Source organism: Hippocampus zosterae, chromosome 14 (genome assembly GCF_025434085.1).
Source record: "Hippocampus zosterae strain Florida chromosome 14, ASM2543408v3, whole genome shotgun sequence".
NCBI classification, from domain to species: domain Eukaryota; kingdom Metazoa; phylum Chordata; class Actinopteri; order Syngnathiformes; family Syngnathidae; genus Hippocampus; species Hippocampus zosterae.
The window spans coordinates 2,944,155-2,972,071 of NC_067464.1; the positions used below are offsets into that span (position 1 = coordinate 2,944,155).

The window sequence follows — 27,917 nt, forward strand, 5'->3', positions numbered from 1 at the left end:
ATATAAACATTAAAATGAGCCCACTCGCAGTTGTGCCGTGCACATCTGAACAAAAGATAATCATTTATTAACAAGAACATGTACATCAATGTCAGTTTCCAGACAACAGGAAGCCACTAACTCGTGAACTGAGGTTTGTGAACGTGAACGCGTGAAGTTGACTAGAAGTGCACTTTACAGGTAGGGCCCCCAGCCCACATACATCAGACATAGCAGCTTGTCGTCCGTGGCCTCCTGAATCAGGTAGTGCACGTGGCCCTCGATGGACAGAGGCAGACCCATAACTTTATTGCGGCTCTTAATCACACCCTGGAGACGCTGCTCGATGTCGCACACATGCGTTTTGGCCTGCAGGACCAAGGAGACCGGTGCAAGGCCGTTAAATGTGGGGCTCGACCAAATTAGATTTTTTTTTTTCTAAGGCCAATGTAAATTGGCCGGGGCCAAATTAGGAGTACATGGAAAGTTTTTTTTTTTTTGGGTGGTACAGAAATGTTTGAAAACCATGTCCGAAGTACTAATGTGTCAAGCTAAAGAAGGAAAAACGAAAAGAAGGAAAGGTTTGGTCCACAGACCTTTTCGTTGAGGATCTCTCCAGTTTCATTGGCCTGAATTTTGCAGAGTCCTTTGCCTTGTTTGCTCCACTCCACCAGGGGGTCATGAAGGAAGGTCTTTAGGACACTGGCAAGGAAAGAAGATTAAAAAAAATAAAAATAAATGAATAAATTATTAACAGCCATTCATTTTTTCATGGCTTGCCCTTGTAATGCATTCATAAGGATGAAAGATGATATTTTTGGTGAATAGTGCATACTGTGTGATATGTAAAGCATGATTTGTTATCATTTAAAAATATTTTCAACTTGAAAAAAATTCTCCAAGAGGTAAATATTTAAATTAATATTATTATTTTTTTTATATTTCCTCAATTTGACATACCTCATGAGTGACTCCCTCTGGTCCCTCATCAGCCTCAGTGTGACTTCGCAGGCCTGCCTGAAGAGACCCTCGATGCCCATGGGCCCCATGGCGTGCACCATGTTCTGGGTCAGACGGAATGGGACCACCTCGGGGACGTCAAACGTCTCCCCCTGGAAGGGGGGGAAAAATCGTGCGTCACCATCAAGGCGACGGTTTAGAATTTCGTCATTACGTTGGAACGAGGGGCCGACTAATCAATCAGCCGGCCAAGGTATTATGATGATTATTATTTGTTGTGAGGATAAAGCGGATGGATGGATTGTCTTTCATTTAAAAAATAAAAACATTTTTTAAAAAGTATTTTTGGAATATATGAGTGTCATTTTCGTCAATTTCAATGGGGAAACCCGAGTGAAATTCGGCAAATGGAGTTCCAAGCTTGTTCCGCAGGTGTCATAAACAAGCCAACCTTATTAAAGAGGCAGTTGAAGTCCACGTGCACACACTCCCCCGTGAAGGAGTCAAAGAGGATATTCTCGCCGTGGCGGTCCCCCAGGCCGAGGACGTAGCCCACCATGGACATGACGGCCGTGGAGCGGCAGTATACGGAGCGGCTGCTGTACCTGCAGATACAAAAAACAAACAAATCAAAACAGTAAATGCGGGTGTGGGCGATCCATCGATTTTGCAAATTTGAATGTTATGGGCGGCCCGGTAGTCCAGTGGTTAGCACGTCGGCTTCACAGTGCAGAGGTACCGGGTTCGATTCCAGCTCCGGCCTCCCTGTGTGGAGTTTGCATGTTCTCCCCGTGGGTTTTCTCCGGGTGCTCCGGTTTCCTCCCACATTCCAAAAATATGCATGGCAGGCTGATTGAACACTCTAAATTGTCCCTAGGTGTGAGTGTGAGCGTGGATGGTTGTTCGATTCTGTGTGCCCTGCGATTGGCTGGCAACCGATTCAGGGTGTCCCCCGCCTACTGCCCGGAGACGGCTGGGATGGGCTCCAGCACCCCCCGCGACCCTAGTGGGGATCAAGTGGTTCGGAAGATGAATGAATGAATGAATGAATGAATGAATGAATAATTCCCAAGATGGCAGCCCGGTAGTCCAGTGGTTAGCACGTCGGCTTCACAGTGCAGAGGTACCGGGTTCGATTCCAGCTCCGGCCTCCCTGTGTGGAGTTTGCATGTTCTCCCCGGGCCTGCGTGGGTTTTCTCCGGGTGCTCCGGTTTCCTCCCACATTCCAAAAACATGTGTGGCAGGCTGATTGGGCACTCTAAATTGTCCCTAGGTGTGAGTGTCAGTGCGAATGGTTGTTTGTTTCTGTGTGCCCTGCGATTGGCTGGCAACCGATTCAGGGTGTCCCCCGCCTACTGCCCGAAGACGGCTGGGATAGGCTCCAGCACCCCCCGCGACCCTAGTGAGGATCAAGCGGTTAGGAAGATGAATGAATGAATGAATGAATAATTCCCAAGATGGCAGCCCGGTAGTCCAGTGGTTAGCACGTCGGCTTCACAGTGCAGAGGTACCGGGTTCGATTCCAGCTCCGGCCTCCCTGTGTGGAGTTTGCATGTTCTCCCCGGGCCTGCGTGGGTTTTCTCCGGGTGCTCCGGTTTCCTCCCACATTCCAAAAACATGCGTGGCAGGCTGATTGAACACTCTAAATTGTCCCTAGGTGTGAGTGTGAGCGTGGATGGTTGTTCGTTTCTGTGTGCCCTGTGATTGGCTGGCAACCGATTCAGGGTGTCCCCCGCCTACTGCCCGGAGACGGCTGGGATAGGCTCCAGCACCCCCCGCGACCCTAGTGGGGATCAAGCGGTTCGGAAGATAGATGAATGAATGAATGAATGAATGAATGAATGAATAATTCCCAAGATGGCAGCCCGGTAGTCCAGTGGTTAGCACGTCGGCTTCACAGTGCAGAGGTACCGGGTTCGATTCCGGCTCCGGCCTCCCTGTGTGGAGTTTGCATGTTCTCCCCGGGCCTGCGTGGGTTTTCTCCGGGTGCTCCGGTTTCCTCCCACATTCCAAAAACATGCGTGGCAGGCTGATTGGACGCTCTAAATTGTCCCTAGGTGTGAGTGTGAGTGCGAATGCTTGTTCGTTTCTGTGTGCCCTGCGATTGGCTGGCAACCGATTCAGGGTGTCCCCCGCCTACTGCCCAGAGACGGCTGGGATGGGCTCCAGCACCCCCCGCGACCCTAGTGAGGATCAAGCGGCTCGGAAGGAAGATGTTTGTGTCATGATAGTTTTTTTTTTAAATCGTTGGAAACTTTTGACCCGGGGTATGGGCTTTGGGGGATTAATTCATCATAATATACTTGTGCGTTAGCGCCATACCACGAGGTGGGGTCAGGGAAGGTGCGCAGGAACCACTCGTAGAAGACGGGGGGGTGTCGAGCACACAACACATCCTTGTGCATGCGCAGCTTCTCTTCGAAAGGGGTCGTCTTGGGTAGGATCATCTTCTTCAAATCCTTGCCCGACAAGTAGACGCCTGAAACGGGCCACGCCGCGGCTCAGCGCTGGCGGTCCGTGAAGCCGAGGCGGCGGCGTGACGTACCTTTCTCCTTATACAGCCTGGTGAGGATGTGGCGGAGCCCCGACGTGTTGTTGACCCACTCGATGATGCCGCACTCCTCGTTCAGAGGGATGACGGCGTAGGTGCGGATGTGCAGTTCCCGACGCCGTGATTCGGCGTCTTTGCGCAAGCACTACGCGCACACACAAACACACACTGCCTCTTTCACGTACATATTAAGATTTTTTTTTAAAGGTCTTCCCTTCTGATAACGTTTGCCTGGAGGCACAGCTCAGGTACTAAACACTAAAAACCTATCTCCTGATAAACAATTTAGCCGAATAGACTATTTATAAACTTTATGGGAAAAAAAAACCTACATGATAGCATTCATTCATTCATTCATCTTCCGAGCCGCTTGATCCTCACTAGGGTCGCGGGGGGTGCTGGAGCCTATCCCAGCTGTCTCCGGGCAGTAGGCGGGGGACACCCTGAATCGGTTGCCAGCCAATCGCAGGGCACACAGAAACGAACAACCATTCACACTCACACCTAGGGACAATTTAGAGTGTTCAATCAGCCTGCCATGCATGTTTTTGGAATGTGGGAGGAAACCGGAGCACCGGGAGAAAACCCACACAGGCCCGGGGAGAACATGCAAACTCCACACAGGAGGCCGGAGCTGGAATCGAACCCGGTACCTCTGCACTGTGAAGCCCACGTGCTAACCACTGGACTACCGGGCCGCCCTACATGATAGCAACAATACTGAAAATGTATTTCCACAAGAAAACTTTTTTTTTTAATGCCTCCCCCAATTAGTACCTCACCTATAATAAATTCCTGATCCTCTCTAAAGTTGAGCAAATAATCAACCCTGGCTGCTATATGAGGAAGAAAAAAAACTGTGAAACATATTTAATTCGTTATAAAAATGGATTTGTCTGAAAAAAAAGAGTCCTCTCCTCAATAAACTCCTTTCTCCTAAGAGACACGTGGTGGTCTAGGAATTTTGTGAATTAACGCCTCGTGGACACTAAATGAGTCAAGAACAATAATATTTAAAATGGTTTTGAAAATGCACTTATTAAAAAAAAACAAAAACAAATGCCTGGCACTGTCGATAAAGTTATATGCCAGAGGAAAAGACAGAATATAATATCCGGTATTAAACTGCGCTTGCCGCAATAAGAGGAAATGCATTTTTCTAAAGGGAGCGGTGCGTATGAGGGAGGAGGTGGGGGGGGGGGGGGGGGGGGGGGGGGGGGGGGGGACCTTGTTAATGAGACAGTTGAACTCCATCAGCCTGCAGTCCTTCCTCAGGTCATCTTTGGGCTTGCACATCATGGTGTAGCTGCGCCCGTCCGACCCCTTCAGGCTGATCTTCTTGGGCTTCTGCAAGGAGGGCAAGATCTCCACCTAGGTGAAAACACGCGCCGGTCACAAAACAGCCTTCTCATTTAAAAACACTCCAGACAATTTGAATTATCGAATTAATTATTATTAAGTTCCAAGTTGTGTTGTTCAGCAATTTATGAAAATAGAAGTAGAATTTTTTTTTTTGGAATGTATGCTGATTTTTCTCCCCCCCCCTCCCCCCCCCCCCCCCCCAGGGCATGTTTTTGTACGCCTTACGTGGTCTTCAAAGTGGTCCAGGTAGACCCAATGTCCCGGGAAGGCGTCGTGGCTGGTGTTGGCCCCGCCGGTGTAGGGAAGCGTGGGGATGAGCACGGACTGCAGCGGGATGAGGATCTGGCTGAAGGTGGGCTCCTCCACCAAACGCTTCAGATGCTTGAAGTGGACACTCATGCTCAGTTTGCCGGTGTCGTTGTTGACCTCGGAGAAAACAAATCAAGCAAAAAAAGTCAAAGGAGAGAACATTTTTTTTCCGTAGAGCAGGTGTGTCCAAAGTCAGGCCCGCGGGCCAAATCCGGCCTGCGGTCGAATTTCATCCGGCCCTCGGCCCCTGTCATAAAATCAGTGCCGTCTGGCCCGCAGGTTGGGCGCAATGGAACACGTGTTGCATTGACTGAGGTCTCGTAGACTGGTGAGTGATGTTTCATAGAGTACTGCTTCCCCCTAGTGGCTAAATGAGTAATAGCATTCACTAAATGAGTAATAGCATTTAGACACTAGAGGGCATCACTCACGAGTTAACAAGACATCACTCCGTGTTTATATTGATTGATTTGCACTCGGGAGACTTCTGTTGAAGAAAAAGTCACGTGAATAAGCAGTTGCTTGTGATATACCTGTTTCAAATGAACCAAAAGAAATTCTTAAGATTGTTGAAATTAAAATAAAAATGGAAATGTGAAACAGACTGGCTTACTAAAATTTGCTGAACAATATTGTTGTTCAATGTAAAGAATGTCAGCCAAGGTCGGCCCCCCGACATTTTACCACATAAAATCTGGCCCCCTTGGCAAAAAGTTTGGACACCCCTGCCGTAGAGTTTGCTATCAAACTACCACCGTAATTTCCTGTGAGAATGACGACTCTCACCAGCTTGTTGCAGAGCTCCACCAGCTTGTCGGTGAGCCTGTTGGCGTCGCTGACAAACTTATCCAGAGACTGCTTGAGGCTGATGGCTTTCTTCAGGATCAGATTGCAGCGATTCATGCGGGTGGGGTAGGACGACTGAGGCACACGGGGCGAGAACATCGTCATCCTCGTCAGCGTGTAGTCAAGTACAGTGGTACCTCTAATTACGAAATTAATGTACTCTGGAAGAAATTTCTGAGAAAGTTTGTAAGTCAAGACGCGTTTTCCATGTAAATGCCCTAATCCGTTCCAAGCGCCCCCCAGAAATTTCTTCCAGAGTACCGGTACTCTGGAAGAAATTTCTGAGCAAGAAAAGTTTGTAAGTCGAGACGCGTTTTCCATGTAAATGCTCTAATCCGTTCCAAGCGCCCCCAAAATGTATACATCAATGTTTTCTGAAGCATAAAAATGCATCAAAATATGTAGCAAATACATGTTACCATGAGATTATCCATCCATCCATCCATTTTCAGAACCGCTTAATCCTCACTAGGGTCGCAGGGGGTGCTGGAGCCTATCCCAGCCGTCTTCGGGCAGTAGGCGGGGGACACCCTGAATCGGTTGCCAGCCAATCGCAGGGCACACAGAGACGAACAACCATCCGCGCTCACATTCACACCTAGGGACAATTTTTAGAGCGTCCAATCAGCCTGCCATGCATGTTTTTGGAATGTGGGAGGAAACCGGAGCACCCGGAGAAAACCCACGCAAGCCCGGGGAGAACATGCAAACTCCACACAGGGAGGCCGGAGCTGGAATCGAACCCGCTACCTCTGCACTGTGAAGCCGACGTGCTAACCACTGGACTACCGGGCCGCCCTACCATGAGATTATTGCACAATAAATAAGAGTTGTGCATGATGTAAAAAAAAACAAAGAATAAAAATGATGGCAAATTAACTTGTAACTGCGTCCTCACCGTTTTTTTTGCTATCTGTAGCACATTCACTAACACGCGCCTACCTTGGACACAGCCGTCATGAGCCACATGGCCTGCTGCGGATACGCCAGGAAGACTTTGGCCACGATGGTCATGAGGACGGCGAAGACGTCGTCGTTGGAGTGGCACACGCGGGAGATGAGCTGCGAGAAGGCGGTGAGGAACTGGTAGGGAGCCAGGTTGGCGCAATGCTCGCCCATCATCGCATTGATCTTGGAGAGCTCCTGGCGCATCTGCCTGTCGGCCCGACCGGCTAAAGAAGAAGATAAGCTTTGATTACTGGGAAAATGTGGGAAAGCACTTGGGCTGGATCTGTTTTTTCTCACAGAAATCTGAAATTTTTTTTTGTTTTATTGGCACAAGAGTGGTCGGAAGTATTGTATTGGCCACGCACCTTTCTCACATTCACACACTTTGGCTCCAAAGTCCAGCCAGAGGGAGAGCATCCGGGGCATAGCTTGGTAGATGTACTGGTTTCCAAACTGCAGCGCTCTGGGCGGAAACAAACAGGATGCACGGCAAGGATTAAAATAATGCCATTTATGGATTACATGTCACACGTGGACGATGGCAAAACCTTTAACAGAAGATTTGTACTCTCTTTATTAAACACCAGAGCAGCACACGTTATTCAGCCGGTGGCTTATAATACAGACATCTGAGCACAAACTGTACAAAAAAAACGTTTTTTCTTCAAAATTCAAATTTGCCAGGCTTGGTGCGTCTAACTTTTGAGATATTTTGTATTTATGCATTCCAGGGACTTTTAGTGAATGTAAGATTTTTAATTTTGATTAATTGCATGTCGGCTTCACAGTGAGAGGTACCGAGTTCGATTCCAGCTCCGGCCTCCCTGTGTGGAGTTTGCATGTTCTCCCCGGGTCTGCGTGGGTTTTCTCCGGGTGCTCCGGTTTCCTCCCACATTCCAAAAACATGCGTAGCAGGCTGATTGGACGCTCTAAATTGTCCCTAGGTGTGAGTGTGAGCGTGGATAGTTGTCCGTCTCTGTGTGCCCTGCGATTGGCTGGCAACCGATTCAGGGTGTCCCCCGCCTACTGCCCGAAGACAGCTGGGATAGGCTCCAGCGCCCCCCGCGACCCTAGTGAGGATGAAGCGGCTCGGAAGATGAATGAATGAATAAAACAAATAAATAAAATAAATAAACAAACGGGCGGCCCGGTAGTCCAGTGGTTAGCACGTCGGCTTCACAGTGCAGAGGTACCGAGTTCGATTCCAGCTCCGGCCTCCCTGTGTGGAGTTTGCATGTTCTCCCCGGGCCTGCGTGGGTTTTCTCCGGGTGCTCCGGTTTCCTCCCACATTCCAAAAATATGCGTGGCAGGCTGATTGGACTCTCTAAATTGTCCCTAGGTGTGAGTGTGCGAATGGTTGTTTGTCTCTGTGTGCCCTGCGATTGGCTGGCAACCGATTCAGGGTGTCCCCCGCCTACTGCCCGGAGACAGCTGGGATAGGCTCCAGCACCCCCCGTGACCCTAGTGAGGATCAAGCGGCTCGGAAGATGAATGAATGAATGAATAATTGTAGGAATGTAGAAAAAAAGAAATCAGGCAAAAAAAATTTTTTCACGATTTTTAAACTAACAAATATCTGCCGGGATTAAATCCACCAGCCAATTCATTGGTTAGGCCTTACTTTCAATGCCAATTTTTAGAGACGCATGATAACGATAAGACAGATAACTATCGGACTGATATTGGGGGAAAACAGAAAAGACATCAAATTCATCGGTTTGATATCAACAAAACTAGACGGATAAAAAAAAAAATGCTTCAAATCCTCCAACATTGGTCTGGTTACTCTCATGTGGTTACACACTTCATGATTATCATTGTTGGCCTTTTCTTCATAACTAAAACTGTCATGAATTGTTATATTTGAAGAGCTAAAATTGTTATTGTGATTTCAGCTGTGGAGTGGTTAAACAAGTCCTCGTGTAATTCGCCGACCTCATTTTAATTTTCTGTCGGTCTTACTTTCCGAAATAGGTGACAATGTATCTGATGAGGTTCCCTTGCTTCTCCATCTTGTTGTCGGTCACCATGGGCATGACTTTGTCATAGTACTTGGCCAGGTAGAAGTTGCCGTCCTCCCATTCAGGCAGAAGGTTGGTCACATCCTTCGCAAAAAGAAAAAAAACAACAACAATCAACAAAAAAGCAACGCTAAAGATGGGCGGACTCTCGCGTAAATGGCAACCTTGTACGTCTTCATGACGGCGTTAGACTCAAAATTGGCCGTCTCCTCCATGAAGCGGCCGACCAGTAGCATGGCCCGGCCTTTGGTCTGCAGGTCGTGAGGGTCCGACGGCGGCTCCTCTTTAGGGAAGCACTGGGCCACGCCCTTCTGCAGGACGATCAGTGCCTGGTGGACGTCGCCCTGACCGCCCCCAGCGAAAATATGAGCCCAAAAAAATAAAATAAATAAAAATAAGTGAACCGTGTGCTTACGTGGCGGCCATGTTGGTAGGGGCAACTTTCCCACCAAAGGCAATGCACGGACATTGAAATGAACTCATCACCTGCTCGTTTCTCAACTGGTTTTTAGGAGGTTTACTTTTTTTGTCAACGTCAAAGCGTGTGCTATCAAAATATATCATTTAAAAAAAAAAGCCCCCTCAAAAGTTACACTTGTGGTGATTGTCCGTGCTTGTATGCAACCTTACATAGTTCAATGCACCGGCATTCTTAGCTTTTTGATTTTTCTAGTGGTTCACTGTGACTCATTTTGGTAACATCCCACCTTGGACCAAAGCCACTTGGCCTTCTCGGTGAGTAGCTCGGCGAGGTGCGTGTTCTCTGCGTTCAGGAGCGCGTTGAAGGCGGTCTGGTGATGTCCGGCTTTCCTGGCCACCCGGGCGCTCTGGAGCCAGCACTCGCCAACCAGCTTCTGACTCGAAGGCCTGGAAAAGTCAAAGACCATTAAACATGATAGAGTGCATATGCGGTGCATTTCTAACACAGGAAGTAGGAATCTTTTTTTTTACTTTGACTGCAGGCTCAGTAGCGCGCGGCGGAGGGCCAAGATGGGCTCTTTGGCCCGAAACGATTTCTGGGTCATCTCCAGCCGATCCGACCAATGGGAGGGGAGCTGTCTGAGGCCGGGGGAGGAGCCTCCCTCCTGCCTCTGTAGCTCGGTGAACGTGTGCTCCAACTCGCTCAGCATGTGGAGCCTGATGTCACAGAAAGGAGAGGAAAAATATGATGCAAATATACAAAATGCCATCGTGACGACATAAACAAATTGGACAAAGTGAAGAGAGTGTTTTTCAGATGCACTCGTGCGCGTTTCAAAATTTTGTTTGAATAACAATTGCGATCATTAAAGAAAAAACTTTTTTTTCCTCCACGTTGTCACGGTGGGTACTGTCTGTCAAATGAGGGGAAAAAAACGGACTCCAATTTGGAATGAGGCTGTCAAATAAAAAAATGCGGGAAAAGTGAAGCATTGTCAAAGGACCCAAAACGAGGCCAACAGACCTGACGATGTACTCGTATCCTCTCTGGTAAGAGCCGCACTCGTAGCTGGCGGCCGACAACGGGACCACCTGCTCATTCCGGACCAGCTTCAACTTCTCTGAAAAGGTGGCGCAATCTTGTTTCTTAGCTGCCAGTAGCAGCTGACCCAGTCGTACCCCCCACGTGCTGGACTGGAGATCTGAAGGCACGTTTGGTAGCCGGATTCATTTTCTTTTTTTGGGTGGCTAATGAGTAAAGTCATGAACAACAATTTATTTCATTACCCGAACTCAAATAGTCCTCCAGCAGGTCCCATTTGCCCAGCTTCCAGGCAGCCTCCACTCTGTAGGCGTTGAGCTCCGAGGTCCACTGCTGCCTAAACGCGGTCAACAGACGCAGTGGTGCTTAGCCTCTGGCTAGCAAGACGTCACGGCGAACGACATACTTTTGGCAGTATGTCAAAGTCGCAAGGTGAATATCAGTACTGAACTAACGTGGTCCTTCCAAAATAAACATTCATTCATCTTCCGAGCCGCTTGATCCTCACTAGGGTCGCGGGGGGTGCTGGAGCCTATCCCAGCTGTCTTCGGGCAGTAGGCGGGGGACACCCTGAATCGGTTGCCAGCCAATCGCAGGGCACACAGAAACGAACAACCATTCGCACTCACACTCACACCTAGGGACAATTTTAGAGCGTCCAATCAGCCTGCCATGCATGTTTTTGGAATGTGGGAGGAAACCGGAGCACCCGGAGAAAACCCACGCAGGCCCGGGGAGAACATGCAAACTCCACACAGGGAGGCCGGAGCTGGAATCGAACCCGGTACCTCTGCACTGTGAAGCCGACGTGCTAACCACCTGACTATCGGGCCGCCCCCAAAATAAACATATACCATAAAAACCTTTCACCATCAATAAATACATAAAATGTCAATAAAAATGCTCTGAATCAAATCATGGCCTCATAACCACATTTTTAGCGGCATCACATCCCTAAAACTTAATTGTCTACTATGATATATTTATTCATTTTGTTCTCAGGATATTGAATCGATTGCAACCGGGCAGCTCAGTTTGTCTTAGGAGACGCTTCGCTTCTCATCCAACAAGGCTTGGTTAGCGTTAGCATGAGTTGGTGCGGAAAAACCATCAGCGGATGTGGCATTCTCTACCAAGGTCAAGTACGTACTTGTCGGCCAGGACTCCATTCACTTGCGTGATGACTGTGGACAGCTGGCCCAGGCCCAACCTCGACCTCATGACGCCGTGATAGTGGCCGATCTAGAACGGCGGCACGCAGAGAAGAAAAAAACTGGAGAGCGCAATTGCTGCGGGAACTGCGCATGACCGTTGAAGAGCCTGAATTCCAGAATACGGAGGGAAGCGGTTGGGTACCTGGTCGGACTGGAGCTGTATGGCGTGATCGTAGCACGCGGTGGCGTCCTGCAGCAGGCCGATGCTCTCGTGCTCCAGGATCTGTTCGCGGAGCGACGGCTCTTCTTGCCTCAGGGCGTCCACCCCCTTCAAACCGTCGGGCTCGTGCATGGCGGCGTACAATGTCTGCGGCAAGAATGTAGACCGCTCGTTCAGCTAAAATGCTAACTTCAGAGACAGGGGGCGTTGGTGTTTCTGATGGTGTTTGGAGGGTTAGGTTGCTTTTTTTTTTTGAATTTCCGGCGGTGGTCTCACCTGCAGGAAGGTGAGGTGGTCCTTGATGTCCTCGTTGCCCTCCAGCATGTAGGCTTCAAAGTGCATGAGGGCGCGCGTGTAGGCCTTGGAGCGCAGTGCCGCCTTGGCCATCACATCCTGCGGGATGTCCTTGAGGAAGGCCGCCACGCACTTGTACTTGCCACTCTCTGCAGTAGTTTATGTGAGATGGTTAGTATTTTGGTTTTTTTTGTTTTTCATGTCGCAAAATGTATTTCGTGTGTTTTTAAGGTATGAGCTAGCCAAGGGTGGTTAACATCAACAGATTTTCATGCGAGACAGCAAATCTGGCATTTGTTTGATACTGTATATAAGTCAGCATGTATTGTATTGTATTTCCCAAGATGGCGCCCGAGTAGGCAGCCTTCGGCAAGTGCTCTTCAAGAGCCTTGCTTTTTTGTTCTTTTTTTGCTGTTTTTGTCTTTTGTTTTGTCACATGTTGTTTGTTGTTTCATCGTGTGGACCTGATATGGACTGTTTTCAGCGCTTTTTGGCCACGACATTGGTCAAAGGAGCAGTATCTGTGCTTGGTGGTTGCGCCTTCTCGGCAGCACGCCTGTACCAGCACAGATTTTGATTGGGAGGAATGTCGGCGCCATTGACTGTTGGTGCTGGACAGACCTGGAGCGCTTGTGTTTTTTGCGCCAGTAATGGGCAGCATTTTTCACAACTCCAATTTGTTCAGCGGCTATGTCAGCGCTGTTGGACAGTTGGCGTTGGTGCGGCTGGATGGATGGCCGCAGAAGTTGAGGATGAGGAGAGAGGAGCGTTGGCGAAGAGCGCCGACGCGTATTTGGAACCGTGAGTCGCAGCTTGGAATTGAAATGGATTTTGGCTTTTTTCGTCAATGGATGCTACAGCTTCTTGTTGACTTTGAAACTTAGCTTGTAGCCGACGTGTGCACATTTTGAGCATGACGTCTCTGATCCACTGGTTCAAGGACACTTTGATTCTCTCCTCTTTCATCTCAAACCGCTTCAAACAACAAAGCGTGTGATGGAAAAGTGGCTAGAACTGCATGACTGTCCGTGTTTTATGTTATGTGTTGTGTCTTTGTTACAGCTGCCGCTGTTGTGAAAGCGCTATATAAATACGCATGTATTGTATTGTATTTATTGCATTCGTATGAAAAACGGCACGCATGAAGCAGAAGCTGAGATTCCCTACTTATAATCGCACGCTGATTATTCCCTTTGATATCGCGACCTACCCTTGTCGCTGGGCTCGACGTGACTGATGTGGCGACTCCACTGGGTGAGGTGAGACAGCATGCTGAACACTGTCTGAGTGCTGAGCTGCCAGCGGCTTGACGCCGTCTCCTGGACACGTTCCTCGCTCTCCGTCAGCACGGCCAGCATCTCCTGTGTCACCTGGAGCGAAAGACGCATAGAGCGGTGACTTGAACACGAGGCCAAAAAGTTTTTTTGGGGTCGCAATACAATCCAGCGGGTCATTATGCTGCTCCTCCTGGTAATGCGCACCTTGGCCACCCGGGGGCAGTATAATGCGGACATGGCTAACTTTTCTGTATTCATTCGGACCACCGGTACTTTTTTTTTTTTCTTCCTCCCCCCATCAGCTATGGAACATTCACCTCCTCTCGTTCGGCCGGCGTGCAGCCCAGCAGCGTGTAGAGCAGCACATGAGGCAGCAGGTAGATGGTCACCTTGTAGTCGTAGTTGATGATGAAACTGCAGCAGGTGAACACCCGGCTGGCCAAATTGTGTCGTACCTGACGCCCCGCCGGCCAAGAAAAGCAGTTAATTATTTCGTCATTGTAAAATCTGGAGGAAAGTATTCAGTGACTTTTTTAAAAAAAATGTATTTCTCACATTGTTATATTTTACATCAGCTCACTACACATCATGTCGTTTGATCATTTATTTGAATACGTCTTTTTTTTTTTTTTTACCAGTCCGAACAAGAGGTCTCACTTTGCTGATGAGGTAGCCGGCCCACGTGGCGGCCCAGTCGGAGAACTTGCCGCCCCGGTTGCTGAGGTAGACGGGCTTCTTCAGGTTGGACCAGGCAGCCTTCTTCTGGCTGCTCTTGTACCTGCGACGTGGACGCACACCCGAGATGAGAAAGAAGGAGTTTTTCCATCGTACCACCATTGAAGTTTTTATTCGCCCTGTCGTGTTCTTCATACAAATACTTTCTGTTATCCTAATATGAACATGATCCAATTTTTGCGGTGTCTGAGGATGCCCCCTCGACTTCCAGTACCTGCTGTTGAGGTGAGGCTCCAGTATTTCTTTGACGTGCTCCGGGAATCTCCTCCACAGTCGGCGGCCCGGTGAATCCAGGCGACCCTCGCGGCACTCGAAGATGGCCAGCAGCTCCTACGGAAACGGACTCATGGGAAGTCGGTTAAAAATGACAGATTGCACACATTAACACAAATGCTGGCTCAGCACACATATTCCAACATTGTTTTGTTAGATTTAGATTTAGTTTTAGTTTTATATAGGTACTAGCTGGTTCCTGCGGAAGGCTGGTAAGGTGGGCCTTCGGCCCACAAAAGTGCTGTTGCTTGGTTCAACTTTTTGTTCATCTTCATTGCTTATCGCGAAAATAAAGAGATGTTTAGCTCTACTAAATAACTAACAATTTCATTGCAATGCTTGTGGGTAGACAACATTTTTTCGCTAAGATGCCCGCGTGATCGTAGTGAGCCACTGCCTGAGCGGCGCAGTGGCAGCGCGCAGCGGCGCGGTGAAGTAGGTACGTTTTGAAAAGGGACAGACGGAAGGACAGACCGCGTGCGGGATGACGCGCAATATATATATAGATTATGTACCTGGATGGCGTACGCAGCAGAGTCCTGCGCTCGGACATTGTCGGCATAAGCCAGGAAAGCTCGGGTGAGTTCGGTCAGCAGTTCGTAAGCAAAATTGGGGTCGGCCACGCCACCCTGATTGAAACACAAAAGCAACATTAAAATGCGAGCGGAAATGAAGGGGGCCTTGCATGAGGCCCGAATTTATTATTATTTTTTTCCGAGACATACCACAAATGTGTTGCGGTCACCGTGGATGTGCGACGGCGACAGGTCCAGGCGACCCGGGTCCACAGCGCCCAGCTCACCGAGACACTCGCCGCACAGGAGTCGGGCTTCGGGAGACGAATCCTGGCAGCTCTTGAGCAGCACCGACACCAGGCTGGAGATGACGGGTTCCACAGACTCACTGGCGCACACTTGCCTCGACAGCCACTCCTGCGGTCGCCCCAAACCCCAACATCCAAAAGAGGATCAACTCAGCTTGCCAATATGTCAACAACAAGTGATGTCTTTGCGCTCACCTGGTTGCTGTGCATCATGTCTCTGAGGCTGGTCAGCGCGTGGATGCGGACGTCGACGTTCTCGTGCTGAACGGCTCTCATGGAAAGTTGTAGCGCAGACGCCAGGTCACTGTTGCTCGCTGTCAACTAAGAAAATGAAAAAAATATACAGTACGCTGTGAATACGCTCGGCTCTGCTGGTATAGCGATGCAAGAAAATGTATGTGAAGCTTTTGGACTCAGTCCTGAGTTGAAAAATAAAGACATTTGCATTAATATCTTTTACAATTGTTTGTTTTGATTTTTCTATGCTTAAGCGCGATCTTAAGATTTAAACTATACTGAAGGTTTCAGTCGTTTAGAATATTATTATTAAATACCCTTTTTAGGAATAAAATCTCTTTCTTCGGGTCATGCTAAAGTCGGGCTGCAGCTCGTGAATATTTTTAGAATCGAGTATCCTATGGATTTTATGAGTAAACAGATAAAAAATGGATTTTGCATGATTTTGTCCACTAGAGGTCACCATCCACATATTCCACTGTTGTATCTGCGACTTTCGTGGAAGTGTGCATCACTTTTAAAGGTTGGACCTGGCCTGGTGAGTGATATGGGGGTCATCAAATTAGAGTGTAGAATTGGCTTGCTGCTAACTGGCTAGCTCATTAGCCTGTGTGCGTTTCGAGCTACGAGCTAGGATGCAATCTTCATGTAATTCACAACTGTATTATTGTACGCGTTGAGGGAGCAAAATAAGAAGCAATGAAGATACCAAACTAGAAGCTGCCAAGTATCGGAATCATATTCGTGTTGTATGATCCCGACTAGCACCATCAAATAGACCTTTTTGTAGTTCTGCAGCACAGTGTGAATGTCTTTGAGCTCAGGATGGTCCGGCAGGAAGTAAATCTCATGGAGGTAGTCGTTGACCTCTTCCCTGTGCGAGACACAGCATTGAATAACACTTGTTTGATATCGTACATGTGAATTCATGGTAGCGAATGGCTAACCTGTTGTCCAGTATGAGGAAGCGAATGATGGCGGCGGTCTCTTTGGGCTGCAGGGGGATGAGAGGCAGGAGCGCCACAATCACGTGGCTCAGCAGGGGGCCAAGATGTGCCGTCTCCACGCTTCTCACGAAACACTCCCACGTTCTGTCGGCGAAAACCAAAAGCATTCAAAACACAGTCACGCCATTTTACCAATTTAGCACAGTTAAGTGGCTATTTAACTCATTCATTCATTCATTCATCTTCCATACCGCTTGATCCTCACTAGGGTCGCGGGGGGTGCTGGAGCCCACCCCAGCTGTCTCCGGGCAGTAGGCGGGGGACACCCTGAATCGGTTGCCAGCCAATCGCAGGGCACACATAGACGAACAACCATCCACGCTCACACTCACACCTACGGACAATTTAGAGTGTTCAATCAGCCTGCCATGCAAATTTTTGGAATGTGGGAGGAAACCGGAGCACCCGGAGAAAACCCACGCAGGCCCGGGGAGAACATGCAAACTCCACACAGGGAGGCCGGAGCTGGAATCGAACCCGGTACCTCTGCACTGTGAAGCCGACGTGCTAACCACTGGACTACCGGGCCGCCAGGCTATTTAACTAGGAATACAAATTGTGAGTAAGATCGGGTACTGACTGGCAGCAGAGCAGAGGAAAATCTTCTCGATAGCGGAGGCCGGTGCGCAGGGTGGTCATCATCTTCACCCGCACCGAGCTGATGTGTTTGGAACCCATCAGTCGCATCAGCGCCATCACGCTGGTCAGCGCCTCAAATACAGGAAACACACCCTTACTCGAAATGCCTCGATTGACATCTCGAGAGTTCAAACTGTCATATTTGCAATTTTGGGCAATGTTTTTTTTTTTTTTTCTCCTGATATGAATCCATTTTCTTTCCGGTATTTTTCGAGACTTCTTTTTCAATATTTAGCTCACCAGTTTCTTCCGGTCCTTCTCTCCCGCTCGAGAGCTGAGAAACTGCATGTTAAAGAAAGCAAGAATTCCCAGTAGCTTCGGCTGCAGGTAGTCCACCTGCGTGGAAAGAATAACAGATATGGTACAATAATAAAAGCTTTTTTTTTTTAATTTAAAAAAAAACACATTTTGGTACCATTTGCTCCGAGGTGGTGATGTTGCGGGGACCCTGGTAGGGGTCGTCGTTGGACGCGAAGGAAGCCAGGATGGCCAGGCCATTGAAGACCTGCTGATAGTGCTCACCCAAGCGCAGCAGCAGCTCGTTGTGAAGGCCTTGGAAGTCTTGGCGCAGAAGTGAACCCAGTTCGATCTCGGTCTCGCTCTGCACAATATGGTCATAGGGACAAATCAAATCTAATACAATGAAAACAGCAGGGGCCCCGAAACTGATCTCTGCACCATATGACATTTCTTTGGTTGATTTTTTTTTTGCTCTTTAAATTTTCCTCCTCATATATCTGAATATTTTCCCAATATAAGTTTTCCAATGTATATTATTTGTTCTTATTTTTTGTTCCATTTTGTTTTTCTTTCGAATATTTTACTTTTTCAACATTTGTGTATTAAAGGCTGTTAGTAAGATAATTTAGCAACATTTTTATTTTTCCTATTATTTTTAATATTCTTGGGTAATATTTGTACATTTTCCATTATTTCCTTTTCTCTGTTTATTATTTAATAACTAATTTTTTACAAGAGTTTTAGTAATGTTTACATTCTTGTGAAATATTTGCGCATTTTTTATTTTTTGTAATGTTTCCCAATATAGTATTAATATTTCAGTATATTTCACCAATACTTTTGGGTCTTTTTTTCCTGTGTATGTGTATATTCTATCAAATATTTTTATCACCCCATCTGTTTTGCATTTTGTCTCATAATATTTTTTACTGTATTGGGTATTTCATTTACAATGTCTACATTATTCATATTACTGTTGCTTACATCTGAGTATCGAGAAATAATCAAAGTGGATTATATATGATTTTGTTATTTTACTGTATATTGTGAGCATTCGTGGGTTCAATTTCAAACTGACTAACTAGGATGGGATGGTGCGGTTCCCTACCTGGAGGTAGTGGAAGGCCCTCTCCAGTTCCTCCTTCGTGCAGGAGCAGACCAGGTGGCTAAAGATGTACTTGAAGTTATTGATCAGGATCTCCCGCCGGTTGGCGTTCAGCTCATTGGCCAGCGTGCGGATAAGGGCGGAACCAATGACGCTGGACTTGGCGGCCAAGTAGGGCAAGAGCACCTGCAGCGTCCGCTGAATACCCCAGCATATCAAATATACATAGAATATATAATTCCGCCAGAAGATGCCCCGTACTCTCTGCAGTTGATGCAATAAATACCCTGAGTGTCAATGACGGAGCGTGGCCTCCACGTACTTACAGAAAGAAAGAGGTGGAGGTCCGGGAAGTTGAAGGCATGTGCGATCTGAGCAAGGATGTCAAGGGCCAGCTCCCTCTGATGGGCAGAATCGTTGCCCTGTTGCGGCATGCTGCGCATGGCTGAAGAGTAGCGCGAGTGCAGCGACTCCACCAGGAACTAAAACAAACGGATGTACGTAAGTCCCGTGGGCCCTCCTGTGCATGACCTTCCTCCGGTGCTTGCTTACCTGACAAATGGGGTTCTTGTGCTGATTGAAGAGTGTTTGCAACTCGATTCCTTTGGAGGCCGCCAGAGATCTGATCTGTGTGTAGGCGCCCACAGACACGGGCGACGACTTGGACAGCAAACAGTGGAGCAGATGCAGCAGGGAGAAGGACACCAAGCTGCCCCGAGATGCTCTGGAACAGGGAGATCAGAAGGTAAATTGACAGAAACTCTAACAGACATCAGGGTGGGGGTGCGGGGGGTGGGGTGGGGGGGGGGGGGGTTGTTCGGTTCAATGTTTTGATCAAAAACAAATTTCACATTTTATGTACGTAGATAGGCTAAATGCTCCTAAAAGGACTATGAAGTAACTCGCGGTGTGCCTCAAGGCTCAATTTTAGGTCCTTTAATTATTCCATTTATATGCTCCCTCTTGACGGTGGCATTAGGGAGGCATGGAGTGTTTCGATATGTTTGTTTTTTAAGTCTGTCACAAACCTTTTAAACGACGCAGACACGCTCCCGTCTATAGAGGGCACTGTCCTTTTAGCAATTACCCACAATGCACTACTGGCGGCCATATTGGAGGGCTCTTATAAACAAGCCGTGTATGGCTTGTTTATAACAGCAAAGTCTATTCGTGTATGGCTGGTTTATAACAGCCCTCCAATATGGCCGCCGGTAGTGCATTGTGGGTAATTGCTAAAAGGACGCAGCCCTCTATACACGGACAGAGTTGGCGCAACCCGTGCGGGTCGTTTGTTTCCTTACCTGCCGATCTCTCCAGTGGTGAGTATGAGAGTGTGGCGCAAGTTGTCGTCATTGTTGGCTTTGGCGCTGTTGAAGGCCTCTTTGAGCGCAACAGTCAGCAGCTGGGAAAACATACACACACACACACACACACACGCAGACACACACAAATGATGCACTTTAACAGACAAAGAGACAACACCCAAACACGGCCACAAACACACACACAGCCAAACACGTACACGTCTGAAGCACTCACCTCACTCGCAGGGCTGTCGTCAAGGGAGGGGTCCATCAACAGGAAACGTACCGACTGGCTGAAACTCATTCTGACACCCGGATCCGAATCCTTGAGAAGGCTGATGAGAGTGGACAGAAGCTCCTGGGAGTCGTCGCCGGCATCACCCAGACGGACATGTTGGCAGAGGTGAGGTAGCGCTTGTAGAAAACCTACGGTAGGGAAACAAACAAACACATTCGGTGAGTTTGGAACAGTACACTCCAGTGCATTGGGAAAGTATTAACAATGCTTCACTTTTTACACATTTTGTTAGGTGTGTCTTATTTGAAAAGGAAACCCATTTCTCCCCGCACCCCTTGCCCCACCCCTCCCAAAAAACATTTCTGTCTTGCATAAACCAGGCACAATAATAACATAAAGATTTTTGTTGTTTTTTGCACATTTATCTTTCTATCCAAATGGAACTCTGAATAACTTCAATGTGGTGTGTAGAATTTTGAGGAGCAAGAGGAATCCAATCAATATGTGTGCAACATAATATTCATTCATTCATTCATTCATTCATTCATTCATTCATTCATCTTCCAAGCCGCTTGATCCTCACTAGGGTCGCGGGGGGTGCCGGAGCCTATCCCAGCTGTCTTCGGGCAGTAGGCGGGGGACACCCTGAATCGGTTGCCAGCCAATCGCAGGGCACACAGAAACGAACAACCATTCGCACTCACACTCACACCTCGGGACAATTTAGAGTGTTCAATCAGCCTGCCATGCACCCGGAGAAAACCCACGCAGACCCGGGGAGAACATGCAAACTCCACACAGGGAGGCCGGAGCTGGAATCGAACCCGGTACCTCTGCACTGTGAAGCCCACGTGCTAACCACTGGACTCCCGGGCCGCCTACATAATATGTGGAAGCATTTTTTTTTATAGTTCAAATAGGTAAAGATTTTGCCACAAGACCTTGTTTAACGCTACTTGGCGCCAGTGGTCCGAGCAGAGGCAGGAACGGTTTGACAAAGGATGCTGTCAGGGATGGGGGTGCGCCGCCGAGGTGTTCCGCCGCCAGGCAGAGGCCTTGGCACACAAGCTCTTCTGAATGATCGGCGTCGTAGCTAAGCACGGACAGCCCCGACTGGACGCAGCTCAGATGGCCCACGATCCTCGCCAGCTCCCTTCGCACATTCTCCGAAGAGTCATCCAGCATTGGACTGCGCACACACACACACACAGACACACAATTAATATCGTTTGAGTATTGTTTTCTTGGGCGGCCCGGTAGTCCAGGGGTTAGCATGTCGGCTTCACAGTGCAGAGGTACCGGGTTCGATTCCAGCTCCGGCCTCCCTGTGTGGAGTTTGCATGTTCTCCCCGGGCCTGCGTGGGTTTTCTCCGGGTGCTCCGGTTTCCTACCACATTCCAAAAACATGCGTGGCAGGCTGATTGAACACTCTAAATTGTCTCTAGGTGTGAGTGTGAGCGTGGATGGTTGTTCGTTTCTGTGTGGCCTGCGATTGGCTGGCAACCGGTTCAGGGTGTCCCCCGCCTACTGCCCGAAGACTGCTGGGATAGGCTCCAGCACCCCCCGCGACCCTAGTGAGGATCAAGCGGCTCGGAAGATGAATGAATGAATGAATATTGTTTTCTTTTATCTATGGATGTGGAACACATTTTAAGCCACTCACCCCCGACAAAGGCGTTGCCCTCCAAAATTGGAACTTAAAAGCTAAAAGTTAATTTAATCTTGACAACAACAGTTTCTTAGAGTTGGCGCACCCACTTTCCTGCGTACACCCCCTCCCAAAGATTTGATCAACTAAAATGAAAATGTGGTTCTTACATAATTTCACTGACAAGTATGTTTACTATATAAACATTCATTCATTCATTCATCTTCCGAGCCGCTTGATCCTCACTAAGGTCGCGGGGGGTGCTGGAGCCTATCCCAGCTGTCTTTGGGCAGTAGGCGGGGGACACCCTGAATCGGTTGCCAGCCAATCGCAGGGCACACAGAAACGAACAACCATTCGCACTCACACTCACACCTAGGGACAATTTAGAGCGTTCAATCAGCCTGCCACGCATGTTTTTGGAATGTGGGAGGAAACCGGAGCACCCGGAGAAAACCCACGCAGGCCCGGGGAGAACATGCAAACTCCACACAGGGAGGCCGGAGCTGGAATCGAACCCGGTACCTCTGCACTGTGAAGCCGACGTGCTAACCACTGGACTACCGGGCCGCCTACTATATAAACAGCTCCTTGGAAACTATGCATCACCTCTAACATACCGAGAAAGTTGGCGCACCCCCTTCGTGTGTGATTAATACAATGACAAATCCTGCCTCGTTAAACACGTACTAGAGGGCGGCGGCGGTGATGAGGTTGTGGTGGGAGTTTCCCAGATGGTGAAGAAGAAGCGGGAAGGCCCGCACCGCCGCCTCTTTCAGGGCCTTGTCCCGACCTCGCAGGGCGGCGGAGAACACAAACGCACGCCACGCCACGCACACCCCGTCGTGCAAGCGTGCCACCAGAGAGAGACACTGCGCCTGAACCTTGCTTACTAACAAAACACAAACGTCAAATAAGAAGAATGACAAATGCAAAGTCATTTGTTTTGGAAAAGCGGGATGCAAATAGAAAAAAAAAATACAAGCGCTCTCTGTTAGATATGATTTATTTTGGCAGCATACTCACAGAAGCAAAAGTGGACCCTCTGAGCCAAGGTGAGCACCCAGGAGTGGAAACCCGCATTTTTGTAGGCCGAAGTCGACTTGTGAGCCCACACCCAGGGGAGCGTCAGGAGCGCACACGCATGCCGATGAAGCACATCTTGACCTTGGCTGCACGCTGCATAGCAAAACAAAAGCAAAAGGAAATTGCAGATTTAATGAGGGTGTCTTAGGCGGTGTCATTTTTCACATTTTTGGTTGAGCGAGGGCACGCCAACTAAATCAATAAATCTTTCATTATTTATGAACGGGGCGGCCCGGTAGTCCAGTGGTTAGCACGTCGGCTTCACAGTGCAGAGGTACCGGGTTCGATTCCAGCTCCGGCCTCCCCTGTGTGGAGTTTGCATGTTCTCCCCGGGCCTGCGTGGGTTTTCTCCGGGTGCTCCGGTTTCCTCCCACATTCCAAAAACATGCGTGGCAGGCTGATTGGACGCTCTAAATTGTGTTTAGGTGTGAATGTGAGCGTGGATGGTTGTTCGTCTCTGTGTGCCCTGCGATTGGCTGGCAACTGATCCAGGGTGTCCCCCGCCTACTGCCCGAAGACGGCTGGGATAGGCTCCAGCACCCCCCGCGACCCTAGTGAGGATTAAGCGGTCCAGAAAATGGATGGATGGATGGATATTTATGAACGGGGCGGCCCGGTAGTCCAGTGGTTAGCACGTCGGCTTCACAGTGTGAATATGTGTATGACGCTGCCCCCTTGTGGTCAGGGAAGGAGCAGCACAATGTCCACTGAATTAAAGCATGGAATTTTTATTTTATTTTTTAAAATTTTTTTACGACTATATGTTCTAATATGGGCGGCCCGGTAGTCCAGTGGTTAGCACGTCGGCTTCACAGTGCAGAGGTACCGGGTTCGATTCCAGCTCCGGTCTCCCTGTGTGGAGTTTGCATGTTCTCCCCCGGGCTTGCGTGGCTTTTCTCCGGGTGCTCCGGTTTCCTCCCACATTCCAAAAACATGCATGGCAGGCTGATTGGACGCTCTAAATTGTCCCGAGGTGTGAGTGTGAGTGCGAATGGTTGTTCGTTTCTGTGTGCCCTGCGATTGGCTGGCAACCGATTCAGGGTGTCCCCCGCCTACTGCCCGATGACTGCTGGGATAGGCTCCAGCACCCCCCGCGACCCTAGTGAGGATCAAGCGGCTCGGAATATGAATGAATGAATGAATATTTATGAACATGTTATTTTGGGCACCACTGCATTAGAGAATAATTCTATCATGGGGAGGCCTACCGGTCAGGTAGAGCACACAGTCAAGGACTCTCACAGTGATCTGGACAGCGGACTCGTAGTAGTTCTGGTTGGAGACGGGTTCAGCCCCGCCCTCTAGCACTGATTGACAGCTCCTCAATGTCCTACCCAGAGTCTCAGAGGACAACCAGAGAAGTGGCGGCTGCCTGAGAAATGGGAAGAATACAAGTCAGGCTTATGGTGTAAAAATTATGAAGTGCTGCTGCCGTCAATGAAAATACAACATTTTTTTTCCTCTCAATCTTGTGATTGAGATTTGATACACCGTTATTTTTGCAATTACGGTCGTGAACGTGTGTGATGTGGCGCATCACCTAGTGGGCGAGGAACAAACTGCAGCCAGTCGGAGAATGAGCCCGACGCCCCGAAGCGCGGCAAGCCTGTGGGCGCTCTTGAGTTCACAACCGTCAGAGTTGAACAGCACCAAGAGCTCCTCTAAGCGGCTGCTGAGCACCGCCCAGACCTCACAGTCATCACGTACGGCCACTCCGCTGTAACAGCCAAACGTCAGTCAATTTCTGAAGGCTTTGTTTATTTGCAGTATTTTCGTACACTCACTCATACGCCACCGGCTTCGGTGTGCCGCGGGCCCCTTTGCAGACTTTCTTGGTCGGCGTGGGCTCGTCCTCGGATGGGCGCATCAGCATGGCAATCTCCGCTTTGAGCGCGGCTTTCAGGAAACCCTCCGCACACTGATGTGTGAAAAAAAACAATAAAAAGTCAGGTTTGGTCATTGGCCAGAATGGCGCAGGCGGTCAAAAGACGACCAATACTGTACTTCAGCTTGTGTTTCAGTTCCAACGGTGCTCGCCAGCGTCCCGCAGACCAGCACCACTCTCCTCATCTGCAGCAGGGCGACGTTCTCATAACCGATGGCGACTGACAGCGCCCAGTCCAAAGCATGACACACAGACTGGGTTACCTCCGTCCCCTGGGAAGTGCCAGGCTCAGGGTTTCCTACACGTAAATTTCACAAGTGTTTCTTTTTTACCAGAAAAAAAATATCTTCAAATAGGTGAATCCACAACTGTGAGTATGTAGGGGTCCACTGTACTCGCAAGCATATATTCTTAATCCTCTGTGAAGATCGAATTTCTCTAATTGACCCGGTTCATATAAAAAATGTATATTTTTATGTCTGTATAATACTGTTCCCAGGTGCCAGGACACACACCAGAAGGAGCATCACATTTTCCATGAAATTCAAGCCCCAAGAAGTCGTTCGGGATGACAAGTTGCTTGTATTTCTGCTGAACAAATTGGTAGGAGGCTTGAGAAGTGCGGTCTCTCTGTGCCTCAAAATGCACGCGTTTTGAGTTTAGGTCGTTGCACTCTAGTAGTTCACCAATAGATGGCACTAAATTACCAAATTACTCCCCAAATATAAATGCCGTACAAATTCACAAATGTCATGACAGGAATGCACACACAGTATGAGGATGCTCAAGTCGTGGGGATGCCCGTTAGCTGGGCATTGCCGCCCTCTTGTGGCATGTTGGGGTATTACAGAAAGAACACCCAACAATGTCTTGAAAGACGTTTTTAGTCAAAAAAATGGACGTTTTCATATCTTCTGCAACATTTCTATAATAATTCAATAATAATAATAATAATAATTCCATACTTGTGTTGGACACCTGAGTCTCTGCATGGGTGCAGACGCATTCAAACACTTGTGCCAGGTACGTGTCCTCCAGCCGGGTGCGACCCTGGCGAAAGACGCAGTGTGCGAGGCTGAGCAGCTCCCCATCGTACCCGCAAGGGTGCGTCTTCAGCACGTAGAGGAAGGCGGCGAAGAACTGGTGTCCCAGCTCCTCCGGGAAGCCCCGCAACTCCACTAGCCGCCTCAGCATCGCCATGGCAACAGTCCTCAGCCGGGTGTTACCGTTGGCCAGGATGGCGCAGGCGGTCTCCCAGGCCATTCTTTGGTCCCACGGGGAGATTACACCCCTGACAACGTCGCTCACGACGTACAGCGTCACTGCGGCGAGGGATTCCAACGCAGCCGGGGAGGCGAGAGCGAGGGACGAAGGGGTGAGGTTGGGGCACGGCGGGGGGACGGTGAAGGATTGGAGGGCAGCGGGCCAAAGGCTTGGCGAGCGGGAAGTGATGTGGGCGTGTAGGATACCGCTCAGGTCGGCTGCCAGGAGGATGAGGCCTTGGGTCAGGGGGGCGAAAATGAAGGGCGTCCGGACGAGGAAGGAGTGCAGCAAGGAGCAAAGGGCGGCGCGCACCTTCCCGTGGATAGCGCCGCAGTCGGGGGCGGCAGCCACGCGCAGCAGACGCAGTAACACCCACTTGCCGAAGTCTGTAGACGAACGGAAACTGTAAAATGCTTCTCATGATGATATTAGGGCTGATACTAACGATTATTTTCATCATCGGTTAATCTGTCAATCCTTTTGTCGATTAATTAGAAAAAACATGCTTGACCCCGAAAATGTTGGGACCCGTCTCACCAGCGCTGTGTTGCGTGGTATCGGGGTAGTCTGCGGGTTGGCAGGCAGGGTTGGAAAACATGAGTGATGACGACTTGATGATGTGTTGCACAAAGTCCAACAGCATGACGCAGGCGGGCTCCGAGGTGGACTTTTTATTCAGCCCGAGAGACACTGAAAGGAATGACAAGACCTCCTTAAGCAACAAAACAACTTGAGAGTGACCCAAATACACCATGCCATTTTTATTGCTAATCTTCAATTTATCAATGTCTTTCCATTACATTATTTGTCCTGTGTTGTTATTTTATATATCTATGGATTCTTTTTATCCTGTATTATTAAAAAAAAACGAGCACTCATTCATTACCAGTAACTGTATTCTTCCCCTGAGGAAGTCCGCCTTTAATTATGTTATAACAAGGCGCCAAGTAAAAACAACAAAAAAATTGCAAAGTTTGCTTTGTAGCATTTTCTGAAATCAATTAATTGATAGTGTTTGCAAATAATTGTCCCCCCCCCCCCCCCCCCCCCCCCAAAGCCCTCTCCTCCAACCTACCCGCATCTACGTCAGTCAGTATCCTGTCAATGAACTGACACAGGATCTGTCGAGGTTTCTTTGCAGCTTCGTCGTATTCCCCCGGACTGGCGCTGAAAAACATTAACAAACATTGTGTACATTGTTTATAAAGCCTGTATAGATGACTTTTACTTTGGCAAATGTACATGCAGCGAACGTGCTCAGGTTAGCTAAGTCCGTTAGCCATTAGCCAGCCGGAGTTACCTGGCAAGCTCACGAAGAGCGGGGATCATTGCTGACATCTCCAGCCCCTCCATGGTCAACACTGTCTACTCGTGTACTTTTAATTCATGTCTAAAGCTTTTTTATTAAAGAATGAGCAAGAGTTCCAAAACGTACATCAGTCAAAACTTTCGCTCCATTTTGACGTAGTTGATGTGGTGTTACGGCAACTGCCGAGGGTCAAAAAGCTCGCAAAAACGCGAAGTGTGACAACACGTGTAAACGAGACACTTTAAAAAATGTATAACTTCATGTATTCATTTGGATTGGAGCATATTTTATTTTAATTTGCTTACCGCAAGCATTGTATGATATAAATTCGTTATTTATATTGTGATATGAGTTTTTAATTTGACTGTTCTAAATAAGGGTGTCACACTCATACAATACAATACAATACAATACAATACATGCTGATTTATATAGCGCTTTCACAACAGCGGCAGCTGTAACAAAGCGCTTTACAAAACAGTTAACATAAAGTAAAATAATAAACACAACACATAACATAAAACACGGACAGTCGTGCAGTCCTAACCACTTTTCCGTCACACGCTTTGTTGTTTGAAGCGGTTTGAGATGAAAGAGGAGAGAATCAAAGTGTCCTTTAACCAGTGGATCAGAGACGTCATGCTCAAAATGTGCACACGTCGGCTACAAGCTAAGTTTCAAAGTCAACAAGAAGCTGTAGCATTCATTGACGAAAAAAGAGATTGGTTCACTTCTCCTGTCC

At 48.6% G+C, this 27,917-nt stretch overlaps 1 protein-coding gene across 1 annotated transcript; it reads right to left on the reverse strand.

Moving 5' to 3' along the window:
* Positions 1–26: 26 nt before the first annotated feature.
* On the reverse strand, positions 27–27,354 carry atr (ATR serine/threonine kinase). The gene is made up of 48 exons (XM_052085460.1): positions 27,167–27,354; positions 26,942–27,033; positions 26,404–26,556; positions 25,569–26,252; positions 24,723–24,901; positions 24,503–24,636; positions 24,259–24,435; positions 23,927–24,090; positions 22,659–22,811; positions 22,323–22,524; positions 20,926–21,173; positions 19,982–20,172; positions 19,744–19,844; positions 18,995–19,166; positions 18,769–18,924; positions 18,446–18,640; positions 17,513–17,698; positions 17,338–17,433; positions 17,039–17,169; positions 16,399–16,542; positions 16,232–16,325; positions 15,410–15,535; positions 15,117–15,323; positions 14,907–15,020; positions 14,333–14,448; positions 14,041–14,161; positions 13,701–13,838; positions 13,317–13,476; positions 12,089–12,255; positions 11,795–11,959; positions 11,589–11,680; positions 10,684–10,775; positions 10,421–10,598; positions 9,928–10,113; positions 9,684–9,843; positions 9,141–9,320; positions 8,918–9,060; positions 7,321–7,418; positions 6,950–7,179; positions 5,948–6,082; positions 5,078–5,278; positions 4,718–4,861; positions 3,485–3,635; positions 3,262–3,418; positions 1,391–1,544; positions 940–1,091; positions 576–681; positions 27–348 (listed from the first exon to the last, which is right to left on the reverse strand). Exons 1-48 carry the CDS (start codon positions 27,217–27,219, stop codon positions 175–177), a joined length of 7,752 nt encoding a protein of 2,583 aa, XP_051941420.1. The 5' UTR covers positions 27,220–27,354; the 3' UTR covers positions 27–174.
* Between the last annotated feature and the right edge of the window lie 563 nt (positions 27,355–27,917).